This window comes from Chanodichthys erythropterus, chromosome 19 (assembly GCF_024489055.1).
Source record: "Chanodichthys erythropterus isolate Z2021 chromosome 19, ASM2448905v1, whole genome shotgun sequence".
Taxonomy (NCBI): Eukaryota; Metazoa; Chordata; class Actinopteri; order Cypriniformes; family Xenocyprididae; genus Chanodichthys; species Chanodichthys erythropterus.
The window spans coordinates 20,565,526-20,580,278 of record NC_090239.1 but is presented as its reverse complement, the minus strand read 5'-3'; the positions used below and the strand labels follow the sequence as shown (position 1 = coordinate 20,580,278).

General features: G+C 36.8%; 1 protein-coding gene across 6 annotated transcripts; it reads right to left on the bottom strand.

The window, feature by feature from the left end:
• Window positions 1–107: 107 nt before the first annotated feature.
• On the bottom strand, window positions 108–14,311 carry usp42 (ubiquitin specific peptidase 42). Of its 6 annotated transcripts, XR_010892614.1 has the most exons (20): window positions 14,170–14,310; window positions 12,263–12,513; window positions 11,935–12,141; window positions 11,738–11,848; window positions 11,323–11,422; window positions 11,113–11,180; window positions 9,379–9,449; window positions 9,201–9,283; window positions 8,819–8,930; window positions 8,423–8,563; window positions 8,239–8,339; window positions 7,978–8,131; window positions 7,233–7,868; window positions 7,016–7,113; window positions 4,553–5,485; window positions 2,988–3,247; window positions 1,833–2,008; window positions 1,533–1,581; window positions 1,358–1,422; window positions 109–1,268 (listed from the first exon to the last, which is right to left on the bottom strand). XR_010892614.1 is itself a non-coding variant. In XM_067368843.1 (19 exons), exons 2-18 carry the CDS (start codon window positions 12,501–12,503, stop codon window positions 1,552–1,554), a joined length of 3,417 nt encoding a protein of 1,138 aa, XP_067224944.1. In that variant the 5' UTR covers window positions 12,504–12,513; window positions 14,170–14,311; the 3' UTR covers window positions 109–1,422; window positions 1,533–1,551. The 6 variants fall into 6 exon arrangements, 4 of the variants coding, with proteins under 4 accessions (XP_067224944.1, XP_067224941.1, XP_067224942.1 ...); XR_010892615.1 differs by having other exon boundaries at window positions 108–1,422; window positions 1,533–1,615; window positions 14,170–14,311; XM_067368843.1 differs by having other exon boundaries at window positions 109–1,422; window positions 3,093–3,247; window positions 14,170–14,311.
• Window positions 14,312–14,753: the final 442 nt, after the last annotated feature.

The following is a 14,753-nucleotide window of genomic DNA, read 5'->3' as shown; positions in this document are numbered from 1 at the left end:
TATTAAACAAAAGTATTTAGGGAGCCATCTTGCTTTAGTTTAATAGCAATAAGGTTAAGGTAAGTTTTACATGTTATTGCTTTACAAATAGTCTGCACTCTAATCTACTGATTTGTGTGGTTTTATAGTGAGCTGCTTTCAGTAATAACTGCATACCTGAAATGTAAATAAAATATTATAGCCTGGTTTGCTAGTGTATATTGTAGACGTATATAAAATGTGAAAGTATGCGATTCAATAAGCTATGACTGTTATCTTACCATGTAGCTAAAACAAAAACACTGCACCTTAATATCAATTGAGATGTTTTTCACACAAATCAGAATCCCACAAGTCATTCTTTATATGTAAAAAGGAAACCCCATCCTTTACAAAACCAAACACTTCTCATTGTCACATACATGTTCATTCACTCCAACAAAATATTGTAAACATAGTGAGAGAAAATATTACAATTTCAGACATTAAGGCCGTTTCCTCTCACTCAACATATTGTACACTGTATACATTTACTTTGACATGCTACAGTCAAATGAAGAAGTTGAATAACCATTGTCATGTCTTTTTCATTTTGCTGAAGGAAAAAAAAAAAAAAAAAATGTTGACAAACATTCAGAGAACATGGTCTACATTACGAGTGGCTTTACAGAAAGTGTCTCTATTGAACTCCTGATACAGGACCAAAAACAAACAACTGATAGTACAGTTCAACTTAAATTCACAGTATTATCTTGACTAAAATCAAAGCGGATTCAAGAAAACTAAACAGCGAGAATTAAAAACAAAAAAGATGCAATGAAATTGCATTCTAGATAGGTGTGATTGAGGAATTTCAGAAAGAGAGTAATACAGGGAGATGCTAAAAAAGGAGAGGTACAATAGACAGCAAAGCAAACATCTTATGTCCTCAAGTGTGTCCAGGTTAACTGTGATGTAAGTGCACATGTAGCAATAGCAAAGGCTGCTCCTTTGAGACAGTTCTCTCAACCGATATGTGAAAATGGTGACATCATAACTTGAAGTCAAAAGACAAGCAGTCTTTCTCCGCCAATGCAGCATATAAATGTTCTTGTCGTTCCCGGGTTTGTATCCTTAAAGGGAGCGCTTGTCTCATCTTCACAAGTGAGAAAATCCTGAGTCTGTATGTCTGAGCAGCAATTCTGATGTTAAGCTCCAGGCTTTTGTTTTAATCGCATATATTAACTTTATATATAATTCTTTTTCATGATCAAAGTTCGTTTATGTACAGTGTACTAAAAATCCATAGCCTTAAAAATAAAAACAAAAAAGACAAAATAATGCAACTTTAAAATTCCGTTTTGTGGTAAAAATACAGTATGTTCTAAATGTTAAGCACCATGTCAGGAACTGTAGCTGTAGATTTCCTGTCTTTCACATGCTTGCATGGGTGGTTTTCAGAGTCTTAAAAAAAATAGAAAGGAAACGAGACAATTAGAGCTGAGCTTTTGTACAAACTCTTACACAAGTTAAAAAAAAAAAAAAAAAAAAAAAAAGTTCAAAAGATTTCTTACCTAAAGTGTGATTGAGAAATCAGTTTCCCTTTAACAAGGTTGTGACTTCCTGTGAAAACCAGAGATCAGTCAGATTTGTGCAACTATAAAAAAAAAATACATAAAGAAATACAAAATGTGTGTGTGTGTGTGTGTGTGTGTGTATTATATATATATATATATATATATATATATATATATATATATATATAATATATATATATATATATATATATATATATATAGAGGCTACATTGGCTTAGAAAACTGTATTTTTGTGGTTGAGTTGTCATAAAATGTACTCTCAGAGAGTCCACTCACTTCAACATCTGAAAGGGTCCTGTGATAGACACCGTCTACATCTCCATTTCCATTTGAGAGTGTCTTTGTGCTGTCAACAGTGGTAGTGTGATCAAAATGTTTGCATTTCACATCTTTGTCTATCCCAGTATGACACATATCAAGTTCACGTCCACTGTAACAGCTCAGGCCATTAGCTGGAGAAAAAAATAAAAATACATTTTTTACACAAAATACATTAGTTGACAAATGCCATTTACGTGTGAATGTGTAATGTCATGCCGAATTCAAAAGTGCACATATGTGACGGGATGTATTTGACCATGGAGAGGGGTTCAGAGGAAAATCCAGATTATAAATGGTAGTCAAAACAATTTAACCAAAGAGATACCATCAGCCTACTGGATAAATTCAGTGTCAGTACTAGTCAGCTGTCTCTAAGAGACTGCTAAATATTGACCAGTGCAATGTCAAAAGTCAAGAAGCCTAATCTAAAATCACAAATGTAGTTTACCAAACACCAGGTGAACATTGTCCTAATGAGCTGGCACATTTGCCATTTCTGCATCTGGTTAGATAAATCATATTACTCACAAGGCCCTGTTTATATAATGTATAAAAGGGTCTTGAAACAATTACAATTTTGGCACATAATGGCAAATAAAGACTACATGGGTTATTTGTAATATTAAGAACTAAGTAATTAATAATTTAAATATTTCAGTGAAAATGAAGCACTCCACCCTGCAATTATAACTGCAAATGTTATAAAATTGTATATTCTTTATATAATAAAAAAATAAGCTTAAGTTTTAAAAACAACAACAATAATAAAATCACCATTAAGGAAAATGAGTATTACACACACACAAAAAAAAAAAAAAACTTATAATATTGGCAATGATAATTTGAGGGAAATGTGTTTAGTTTTTATTGTCACAATGAAAACTAAACACACAAAAACAATGTAATGATTCTTTAATCATTTATTGTTCCCTTTTGATTTAGGCATTGTGAACTGAATGTGTAAAATAAAATGCTAATCAGAAGTATGCTTCACATGTACACTTATCTGATTTAATTGTCCTGAAACATTTATGTCTTTGCTATTAATCTGTTCTATTCAATAAGTCATCAAGTCAGAATCTGATGTCTAAGCTATTAACAATAATGCACCTTTTTGTCCATTGAGGTGTTGCTGGTCCTTCATATGGTGTCGGTGGACGCTGTGAAGAGACGCAGAGCTGTGGTGCTGACTTCCTCTTTCTGAACCATTCCTACCTCTAGAATCGCGATCTTCCCGCCTTAGAGCGACGTCTCTCCCCGTGTGAGGCCTGTCCTCATCCTCCCTCCTCCTCTTTTTCTTTTTCTTCTTCTTCTTGTGTCTCTTGGAGCTGCTATCCTCATTTACCTCTGATGGATCCTTCTCTGAGTGCCTATAAGCAGAAAGTCACAATGATCAACTAGTCTTTTTGTTTTTTTGTTTTCAATTCTCACACAAAGCCAAATTGAAATAGTCAATGACAAAATGTAATAATACATTTTTAATTCAAGCTTTAAATGTTTTTCAGATATTAATAAGCAGTGAAGCAGCTGTTAAAATATTTTATAAGAAATAATACAAATTTACTTAAAGCTGCAGTCCATAACTTTTTTGGTTAAAAATGATCCAAAATCAATTTGAGCAAGTACATTACCAGCCATCTCCTTATCTTAACCCGATTTACAAAGGTAAGCTTGTAATAATGTTTTAAAATAAGAGCAACCTGGTGGATTTCCACGGGAAATTCGAGAATGCAACCGTTCATCTTTGCATCATTACGTCACGTCCGTAAACAGAAAAAAGGAGTCCAGGCAAGTCGGTATTATCATGTGAGGATGCTGCTTGTAGCGGATCATTTATAGTCTGATCTCACAGCAGCTGAATTAATTAAACATCAATTTGACACTGACAATCATCCGTGACAACGGATCCGTGATTCACCCGTAGTCAAACAACAAAAGACTTCGGACTGTGGAGTGGCTACAGAAATTGAAATCTACAGGTAACACTAATATACACTAAATATACTCATAGCGTGCATCTCAATCAGCTCCCTAGTTCAGTTGTCAGGGCACTGATCAGGGAATTGGCCACATTCATTTACATGATATACAGATTCAGGACCTAGGGAGCTATGGAGCTGATTGAGACGCAGGGATAGTCACGCAATGCTGATGTTGTTAACATTAACAATCTGAGAACAAAGTATAACAGTAATAATAATTTGCACGGTTTGACGTGATCCGAGCTAAGCAATCGTTAGATTTAATCACCATTGGCAGCATGATTTATTGTAGGCCTAATGCTTTTTTCCTCAGTAGGTCAGAACAAAAGTGGCAGAAATGTTACTTGTTCAGATGATATTTTCCAGTGAAAATTCTTATATTGGTCATCCTTTCAAGACGTGGTGTAGTGATTGACAGCAAACATTAGGTTCACGCGCGCCGAGTCATGCCGATGCACAACCCACATAACGGTAACTATTCTGCATATGACTGCAATCGCATATTTTTTATTTTTTTCCCTTATAATAACAATAATTTAAAATAAGGAAATTATAAAATTAAAAAAATATATATATATTAATATTATTATTATTATTATAATATCAAAAAATATAAAGAAGCATTTTCAAAACATTGTTGAATAAATCAATAGATCTGAAATCAAAAGAAAGGAGTAGCCAAGTATGACTTGCCTGTGTTTGTCTTTGTTTCTCTTTTTCTTTTTAGATTTCTTCACTCGGCATTCATCTGAGCTTTCTCTTGCATCAACCGACGGACTCCGTTTCCGCTTGCAATGTCCGGACAGTGGGCTGGGAGAGCGGGAAGATGAGGGTCTGCCCTTTGAACTGTTCACTGCATGGGCCGTTCTTCCATGGGCACCTTCCACCCCACGATGGCTGTGACTGGAATATCCATCCCTGTTGTGGTATCCAGAAGGACGATAAGATTCACTCACAAACCTCCTATCTCTACTCCAGTTGCGTTCCTCTCTGGGTCTTCTTTGGGAGTGGTGGTGCTCTCGACGATGATGTGAGAATCTGTCCGAGTGTCTCTCTACCTCACGATCTCTGTGATGCCGGTCTCTACTGGAGGAGCACTCTCTAATGGGACGGCTATCTCGATGGCTGTACCCATAGCGGCTCCGGCTTCTTTCGCTGTATTCCCTGTGGTGTCTGTACCGGTCCCTGTCCTTCAGGGTTGAAGAAAATTGTGGCCGCTCTAAAATGTTATTCCGGTCCTCACTCAGCCTCTGTCCATCTCCAGAGCCAAACTTGTCTAAGTGTGATGGTTTTGACTCTTTGCTTTCCGCTTCATTGCACCTGAACACCTCCTTTAACCTGTGTGGACTTGTGTGGCCATCACCCATTTGGAGGCTGAGACTGTTGTTGACCTGAACATCTGACATGCCAGTCGCTGTATTGGTGGCATGACTCTGAATCGACTCAACTTTTGAAGCTGTCTGGCCATGAAGGTCAGTTTCTGCAATCTTTGAGACCAATGAGGCGTTAGATGGAGGTGCAGACTCTACATGTGCACCAGACTGAGATAAAGAGTCCAAAGGAGGGTTCATCCTTTTGTTTGAAGGTGAGGAGCATGGTTGGTCATCAGTACTTGGCGGTTTGGAGCTGTTGAATGAATAAAGAAAACCCAAAGAAAGTTTATTCCTATTATTATATCAGAAACTTGATAATGCTTAAAAATAAATAAATAAATAAATAAAAATAGCCAGTGATATACCAATATTAAAATTTTGGCTGATAAAGTATCATGCTGTGGCCGATAATTGATAAATTGTTGATATTAAAATTTCATAGTATTTTATCTAAATAAATTTAAAGGTGCCATCAAATTGAAAATTGAATTTACCTTGGCATAGTTGAATAACAAGAGCTCAGTACATGAAAATTACATACAGTGAGTCTCAAACTCCATTGTTTCCTCCTCATATAAATCTCATTTGTTTAAAAGACCTCTGAAGAACAGGCGAATCTCAACATAACACCGACTGTTACGTAACAGCAAGGCTAATTAATATGTACGCCCCCAATATTTGCATATGCCAGCCCATGATCGAGGCATTACTCAAGGGCAGCCAGTATTAACATCTGGATGTGCACAACTGAACTATCAGACTAGGTCAGCAAGCAAGGACAACAGCGAAAAATGGCAGATGGAGCGATAATAATGAATAAACATGATCCATGATAACATGATATTTTTAGTGATATTTGTAAATTTTCTTTCTAAACGTTTCGTTATGTTGCTAATGTACTGTTAAATGTGGTTAAAGTTACCATCGTTTATTACTGTATTCACGGAGACAAGAGCCGTTGCTACTTTCATTTTTAAACACTTGCAGTCTGTAATAATGCATAAACACATCTTCATTCTTTATAAATCTCTCCAACAGTGTAGCATTAGCCGTTAGCCACGGAGCACTATCAAACTCATTCAGAATCAAATGTAAACATCCAAATAAATACCATACTTACGCGATTAGACATGCTGAATGACGATCACTTTGTAAAGATCCATTTTGAGGGTTATATTAGCTGTGTGAACATTGTTTATGCAATGATAGCGTCGAGAGCTCGGGAGGGGGCGGAGAGTGCGCGATTTAAAGGGGCCGCAGCATGAATCGGCGCATTTCTAATTATGCCTCAAAATAGGCAGTTAAAAAAATTAATTTCAAAAAAATCTATAGGGTATTTTGAGCTGAAACTTCACAGACACATTCAGGGGACACCTTAGACTTATATTACATCTTGTAAAAAAACGTTCGATGGCACCTTTAAAATAAAATTAAATGCTACAAGCAGTGTTATTGTTAGCTAAAATTAAAATGATTAAAAATCATATTCTTTAAATTGAACAAATGCTGATTAAATATTAGATGAAAAACGGAAATTAGAAAAGACACAAAGGAAATTAACTGAAATAAAATAAGTTGAAGTAGTAAAATTACTAAAACTTAAAATAAAAAAAAATTAAACAAAAAAACAAAACAAAAATAAAAGCTTAAATCAAAATATTAATCAATACTATAATACTAGTAAATATTAATGTTAGTCAATACTAGCAAATGTTACTAAAATAACCCTGGCTAAAAGTGAATTTATGAATCACAACTGTGTAAAGCATGTTGTGCATCTCACCTTGATGATTCACTGTTTCCACACTTTAAGCTGAATTGCAGTTCTGAACTATCAGAAGCATTAGAAATGTGGGATGAAGAATGTGAAGTGCCCATAACCTGAGGTAAAAAAAAAGAAGAATAAATAGTAATACTTTAATAAAGAAATATCCAGATAAAAATATGAAGCCTGTATAAATAATATACATGCCACAAAATAAAAGTTAAAAATGTTGTACCTTATCAGTATGATTAAAACCATTGGCTTTGGGAAGGCCATTCTGAGATTTGTGAGCAGGTTCTGATCCATTTTCACGCACATGAAAGCCATTAGATCCGTTTTTTATTGAGGTAAGCTGAGGCAGTGAACTGGAATTGTGGGATTGGGCATCATCCTTTACCCCATTCCCATTGCTTAAATCGGGAGCAAGATAAGGCTTAGCTGATCCATTCTCTAAGGCTCCAGCCTCTTGGTCGGATTCCTCAGATGATTCCTGACCATAAGGAACCAAGAAAGAAGCTCCAGTGTGAGTTCCATTGACCTGCTTGAGCTGTGGGAAGCCTGAGGTAGACATTGAGGAGCTAGAGGATGTGGGCTGAGGGTGAGAGGCTGAAGATAAAGAGCAGTTAGGGCTTGACTGAGTCTGAGCAGGTCTCACAGGCTTGCCCTGACCAATGAGAAACGTCAACTTTGGCCTCTTGGATGAGTCAGGAATGCCCATGGGCCGAACAAGCGAAGTAGAAGAGGATGCGGATGCAGAAGAGGATGCATGAGATAAGCCAGAGCCTATTTTGGTCACACCACAGAAACTTCTGTTGGGTTTGGAGCCACCATGGTAATCTTTTGAAGAACCATTCCCATTTATGTATGAGTTCTGCAAAGTACACAAAAAGACCAGGTGAAGAGAAGAAATAAACCTAGTTGAACAGTTCAGGGCTGATTTGTTGAACCATTGTAGTTTGTCTGAATGTGTTATGCAGTACCTTCAGCATATGAGGTGGCAACTGAGGACCAATGAAGGACGTGGAGGTGTACTGAGGCCCATTCATCTTGACTGGAATGGATGGTCGTGGAGATGACTGGCCTGGAGTGTGGTTCATCTGGCTGAAGTCACTTCCATTTTTCACATCAGGTGACCTGAATTAAAATAGGCATTTTTTCTGAAGAGACTTTTCAGAAACACCCTTTAGTCCCAGAAATACAAATGATCCGTTTGAGTCATGAGAAGTGAATTAAACCTTTACCTAATGTAGAACAGTAAGTATGCTTGCTGATTAAGCACTGTTCTTATATCGCTGAGAGATACCGATGAGTCGTTCATCTGATACCACTGCCCATTGCTTGCCTAGAACAGAGGATCATATTATTTCAAACAAATTATGTTGTAAGCACATAATATAAGATGCAGGTCTGTACATGACGACTTACCTTAATGTAGCAGTAGTAGTGTCCAGCGTGGCAACTGAAACCAGAATGAACCAGCACAGCATATAGAGCATAGATTTGTGGCTCCCCTTGAGACTGAGACATGAATGGCCGCAAATCTAGGTACTCTGTGTATCTCACATCCTGTGATGGAGGCAGGAGAATTATCCTAATTAAGGTTGCCAAAGTTATTACATTAACTGATGACAATTTAATGCTGTTAAAACATTTTTAATGCATTTAAACACATTGACCTAGTCCTATTAAAGATCATGCATTAAGGTGACCTCTCAAAAAATATGTATGATTGATCTAGTCATACCAGTTTGTCCACGATCTTAATAAGCAGTTACATAATTATTTACTAAACATTTGTGTTGTGACCTTTATACAGTGTACCTTTGTAATTTTTCCTCCATTGAAATTGGTAAACCGCTTCAGTGAGACAGTGAGAACATTAGAACTGCGATGAATGGTAAATCTCTTTGATGCAGTAACCATTTTCTTACATCTGCCAAGACAAAAGGGGATTACTGTAAACTTGAGTGAAAGTGTAAATATAAAAACACAATACTACAAATTCTTTGGTCTCTAATTGCATTATTCCATTAAGGAAAAACAAAAATGAGCCAAAACAGGTTACAGCTGAAAGGCGGCCCTTGTCAAGAGTGGGCAACGAATGAATACAAATGTATGATGAATGTATATGCAAAATTTAATTGTGGTTACATTTTTGGCCAATATATAATGATGTGGTATTAATATGCACAGAAACACTTACTTGGAGCATTTATAAGCATTGTCCCCATCAAGTTGCTCAGGCTTAACAAACTGCTCAAATGCCTTAGTTAGTGTCTGAGCGGTCTGAAAATAAACATACAAAAAATTGCCAATACTGAACACTCTAAAAATGACTTGCTTCAAATGCAAGATAATTAATGATGAGAACATTGAGTCACCTTTATCTCCAGTGAAACATCCAGATAAGGGTCAAAAGTATCTGAGACTGCTTTGCAATTCAAACATTTCACTGTAAAAAAAAAGAAAAAAAAGAGAAATGTCCATTAACAACCATATCAACAGATGGAGAAAGCTGGAGCACAGATTTAAATTTCCATCATTCCACAAGTTCTAAATTTAAAGGTGCCTTTTTGTAGACAATTGTCATAGCATGTGTATTTCATAATGGATCAAATTAAACTGGTATGGGCGATCTTCCCAGAATTTCAGATCACAATCGTATAATAATAAAAAAAATAATAATAATAAAAAAAAAAAAAAAAATCACAATCCACGATCTGAATTTATAAAGAATATACAGACTTGAACAAACCTATGTACTTATCTATTTGCACAATTTAAAAACACAGTATTGCATTAAACAATCAGTTTATAACTCTAAATAGTCATTAAACCCTGAGTTAAACTTTAAAACACTGCATAGTCTTCACTGTATGAATTAAAAACACAGATTCTTATGAAAACTACTAAAGTTATTCAGCCAAGAGCAGTGGGTGATTTTTCTGTCTTTTATTTAACATTAATGACACAGACAGCAGCAGGTATTTCCATTAGACTTTAAGACCGAACGCATTGATCTAATATAATGGCACGCATCCGTTCATCTATTCTTTACCAAATGTTTATTCACTTAAGACATAACTGACTAATCTTTATGTAAATATTCACAAAGATGGACATTGTGTATAGTTTATGCACATGCCTGAAACCCCAAGTATACTTGCTCGTCCGTGTTCCATTCCATCTCGCAGCGCGCACAAAGAAAGCATGTGGGGATCAGTCTCTTTTGCAGTTTTTACTGTGCTTTTAATAACTTTTTCAAATAAAGCATGTCCCACAGTACACTGCATTTTACGACAGTCACATTACGTGATTTGACTGATTTGGATGTTAAAGGATTAGTCCACTTTAAAATTAAAATTATCCCATGATTTACTCACCCTCAAGCCATCCTAGGCGTATATGACTTTCTTCTTTCAGACGAATACAATCACTTATATTAATAATCACCCTGATGCTCCTAAGCACGGAAACCACCTGTTTGAAACTCAAGAAAGTGTATCCATCCATCATAAATGTACTCTACACGGGTTAATAAATGCCCGTGTAGCGGCAAAGAGATGCGTTTGCGTAAGAAAAATATCCATATTTGTTCATCTTATACACCTCATATACACCTAGGATGGCTTGAGGGTGAGTAAATCATGGGGTATTTTCATTTTAAAGTGAACTAATCCTGTAAGTTTAGGCTTTCAAGGAGGGGCAAGAGCATACCGCTTTAAAAGGAAAGGAACGGCATACAGCACAATGATCGTTTTATCTTTATTATCGTGTTTTCATAATCAGTGGAAGCCAAAATTGAAATCTGAAACTAAAATTTGGTTCATTATACATCACTACTGCTGTTGAATTGTTTTTCAAATGCATCACCACACATGAAAGACACATGATAGAGACATGAATCACATAATATAATTTGGCCAGTCGGCGCAGCCATCTGCTGTATCGTAACATTACTACGAGGACATAAAAGATCACAATGCCAATGATTTGCTTGAAAAGTAGATTGTGGACATCTTCAAGATCAATAACGGTATACAATTGTAAAAAAATTAAACTCTAAATTAAACTTACAAAATCAAATCACAACAAACAAGAATCTAATGACCTACCTCTGGATCTCAGATAACCCCCAAATATCTGATGTACAAAAGTGGTTGCTTGTGTTTGCCTGTCCAGTCTGACGACAAAAAATAAAGCAGTATTAAACTAGATAAAGTTATGTAGTCATTACAGTTAATGCTTTGATGAATGAGGGATGTTTGTTTCATGCCTTATAATGCCTGTAAAGTGGCAAACAAAATTGTATTGTGTGAACTCACTTGTTTCCAGGCAGGCAGGACTTTTGCATAGCATCCACTGTGTACCTCAAGAACTCATGGGCATCTTCTTGGCTTCCAAATCTGAAATGTTTTCCTATTCCTGAGGATAAGAACAAAAGATTGGTCAGTGGACAATGCTAAATAACTGTCATTCCCAAACCATTCCTTAGCACTTAACTCCAAAAAAAAAAAAAAAAAAAAACTGTGGCTTTACTTGTTTTTTTTAAAGGAACATCAAGGTTTAACCTTGATAATTATCTTTTCTTAACACTCAACTTATCTAGCATTGATAGTGTTCTGGTACAATATTTGGAATTATTTTTTATGTAGCACTTGAGCCTTTAAAAGTACTTTTAGCAGGTACACAGTAAATTTGTCAGATGATTTCAAAGCAAATGTTAATCTTAGCACTCACGTTTCAGTTCATTAAGCACACTAATGGGCTTAATGACGTTTCCAGAGTTGGCGAACACTTGGATGATGTGATTCTGCATGGTACACATCATACAAAACCCAGGCTCATGACCTGCATGGAAAGAAAAAGCATGTACAACATCAGAACGAATTCACGGTAAGTATTACGTGCAATCTTGCAAAATCTTGTACACTTACATGTTTTGGAATGCTCTCTGGTCAGCATGTAGTTGGCAAGGGGAGCGGTGTAGGTCAGACACTGCAGGGTAGAGTTCAGGAAACATGTGTTGCCCAAGTTATGGAGACCTGCTCCAATGCGATGGCCCTGGTTCCATTTCAAGCAAAGCCGCTCTGGGGGAAACAGGACCTTTTGAGGAAGAGCAATGCCATCCCCACTGGTCATCACTGCATGATACAAATGAAAAACAGACATTACACATCAAGACTACAACATAACCTACTGTTGTACTTTAAAAGTGGTGCTACAGCAGCCTTTTAACATCCAACAGTAAAGACAAGCACTTGCCTTGCTCTCTGGGCCTTTCGACTTGTAGTGCTGCGTTATTACTACCGTTCACAGTCGCTCCAATAGTTGGGGCCATACAGGCAGTCTTGGCCCTTGAAAGCTCAGTGGCAGAAGGGCTAACACTCCAGCTCGAACTACTGCTCTCCATGTCTCTGGAAGAGAAAGGTGTCAGGGAGCTGGAGTGCTTGCACCGCACTGACTCCAGGTCAGACTTCTCTGGAGGTTTGTCAACTATGGTCATTATTCATTTTCTGTGGAAAAACAAATGTCAACTCAATCATTTTTGACAAGACGGATAGATTTTCATTTGCATGTGAAGTGGTTTTAAAAAGGCACAGATTCAAATAAAACTAGTCTTAGTGACAAATTCAACAGGTACCTGAAAGAAAAAGCAAAACTCTCACTAGAAAAAAAGTCGCTTTGCTCCTTAGAAATGATCTCTATAGTGTAAACTGCTTCTGACTTTCCCCTTTTTTTTCTAATAACATACATTGTTTTAAACACAAACAGATATATTAATCAAACGTGTAACATTTTTTTAAAAAGAAAAAGGTTATAACAATAAAAATTATAAACTGGCCAAATATACATAAATCGTCGTTAATGTTATAGCACGGGGTCAGTGGGAAAACACGGATTTTTACTAATTATACAACTAAATAAATGCGTGTTACTATGTTATATATCAATACTGTAATATTTTGGCTTAGTTTACGGTTTTTTTTTTTTTATAAAAGAAATACTGTCTTTCGCGACCGTGACTACATAGTCTATATCAACATCAAAAACTACATCCCTTTATAGAAACATAGCCTCAGACACATAACTTCGTAATAAGTAAATACAGTGCAAAAAGTCACAAGTAAAACGTCAAAGACAACAAGTTAAACGTCTGAGACATCGCGCCAAAAGTGAAACTACCACAAACATAAGTGAACGTTTAACTTCAAACACACGAATCGAGCCTTATTACGCAAAACAACATTGTTGGTATATATTTCTTTCCTTGTGAACTGTCAATCAAGCATTGATCGAATAAGCTATTATGTTGGTGTAGTAGCCGGTGTGTTGATCTATTGAGCTGAGCTGAGCGTCAGAATGGGCCCGTGGCCTTGGCTACTTCATGATAGCTAGTTTACCGTAAACTCTCATATCAACACATTCCACGATAAAACCCCAATAAAATGTGTGTACCTTCGATTAGGTCGTCAGACTCTACGACACTCAAAACACAGTTTAACAGCAACAGTGGCGGTTCCGTGTGTGATTTTGTAGGAGGAAATGATTCTGTAGTACACACTCTCTCCGCACGTCCGCCAACTGTTATTTGGCGTGCTCGGCTAAAGGCTTCGCACGCGAGTTAGGCCTCTGCCGCACGTTATTTAAACACGAAATACTAACAATAAATATATTGTTCGTATTATTTAAAGTATGCAAAATGGTTGTGGGTGAAATTTATCAAGCTAGCCGCCTTTTTTGTTGGCGTGAGAAGTTCTGACTGATTTAAAGACCGCTGTGTTGTAGCTACAAACGCCATGGTAACGGCTAAACGTAACAATACAGATGGAACGCGGCATGAACATGGTCACGCACTTCCAGAAGCCTGTCTGTGAATAAAAAATGATATTGATATATGCGTTGTGTCCCTTCACAGACATCAAGAACACAAAATCACTCATTTAAAGTAGCTAAAATTCGATTTTAATCGGAAACGGGTAGAAAGGAGGGGCACGGTATTTAAAATTCACCGGTGCCGTGGCCGAGAAGGCAACGCCGCCGTAAGACTCATTGCGAAACCCGGTGTTTTCAATTTCGTGCCACGCAATAAACGCAACCACACAACGCGCGCTCTCCAAAAATAACCTGCAGCATTCACAAATCATATCCAATTCAAATAATGCACGTACCTGTAAATTTATGATTAATTTAAATGAGTTCATCCATTCTAAAATCCAAAGAGCGTCCGGCGGTGAACAATGACGTAGTTTCCCCACGGGTCCATCCGGGTACTTTCGTAATGTCAGCCAACCCAGTGTTGTGTGGATGTGGCCTTACTGAGAAGGGCCGTCAAGGCAGTTGAATGTCTTTGTTGCTGTCAACTCGACGACAAGGATAGCAATACCACTTTTACAACAACGATTTAAGCAGTTTCCGTGGAAAAATGCTGAGAAGTAGTGTTTCGTACACATTTATATAATTGTAGATGCAGATTTTAATGTCTAATAGTGGATACCGAGATGCCATAACCGCCCGTACGATTGGTGGATCATACGGTAGGCTATGTCATCTCGGTATCCACCATGAAAATTACGGGGGTTTTCTATGCAAAACCTCATTGTATGTTATTTCTAAGTTAAAGTTTTATGAAATAGGTGTGTGTGTGTGTGTGTGTGTGTGTGTGTGTGTGTGTATATGCTAATGAGATGTCATTACAGAAATGTGACATTGCTATAATAATTATAATGACCTCATTACATTTGAAAAAAAATGA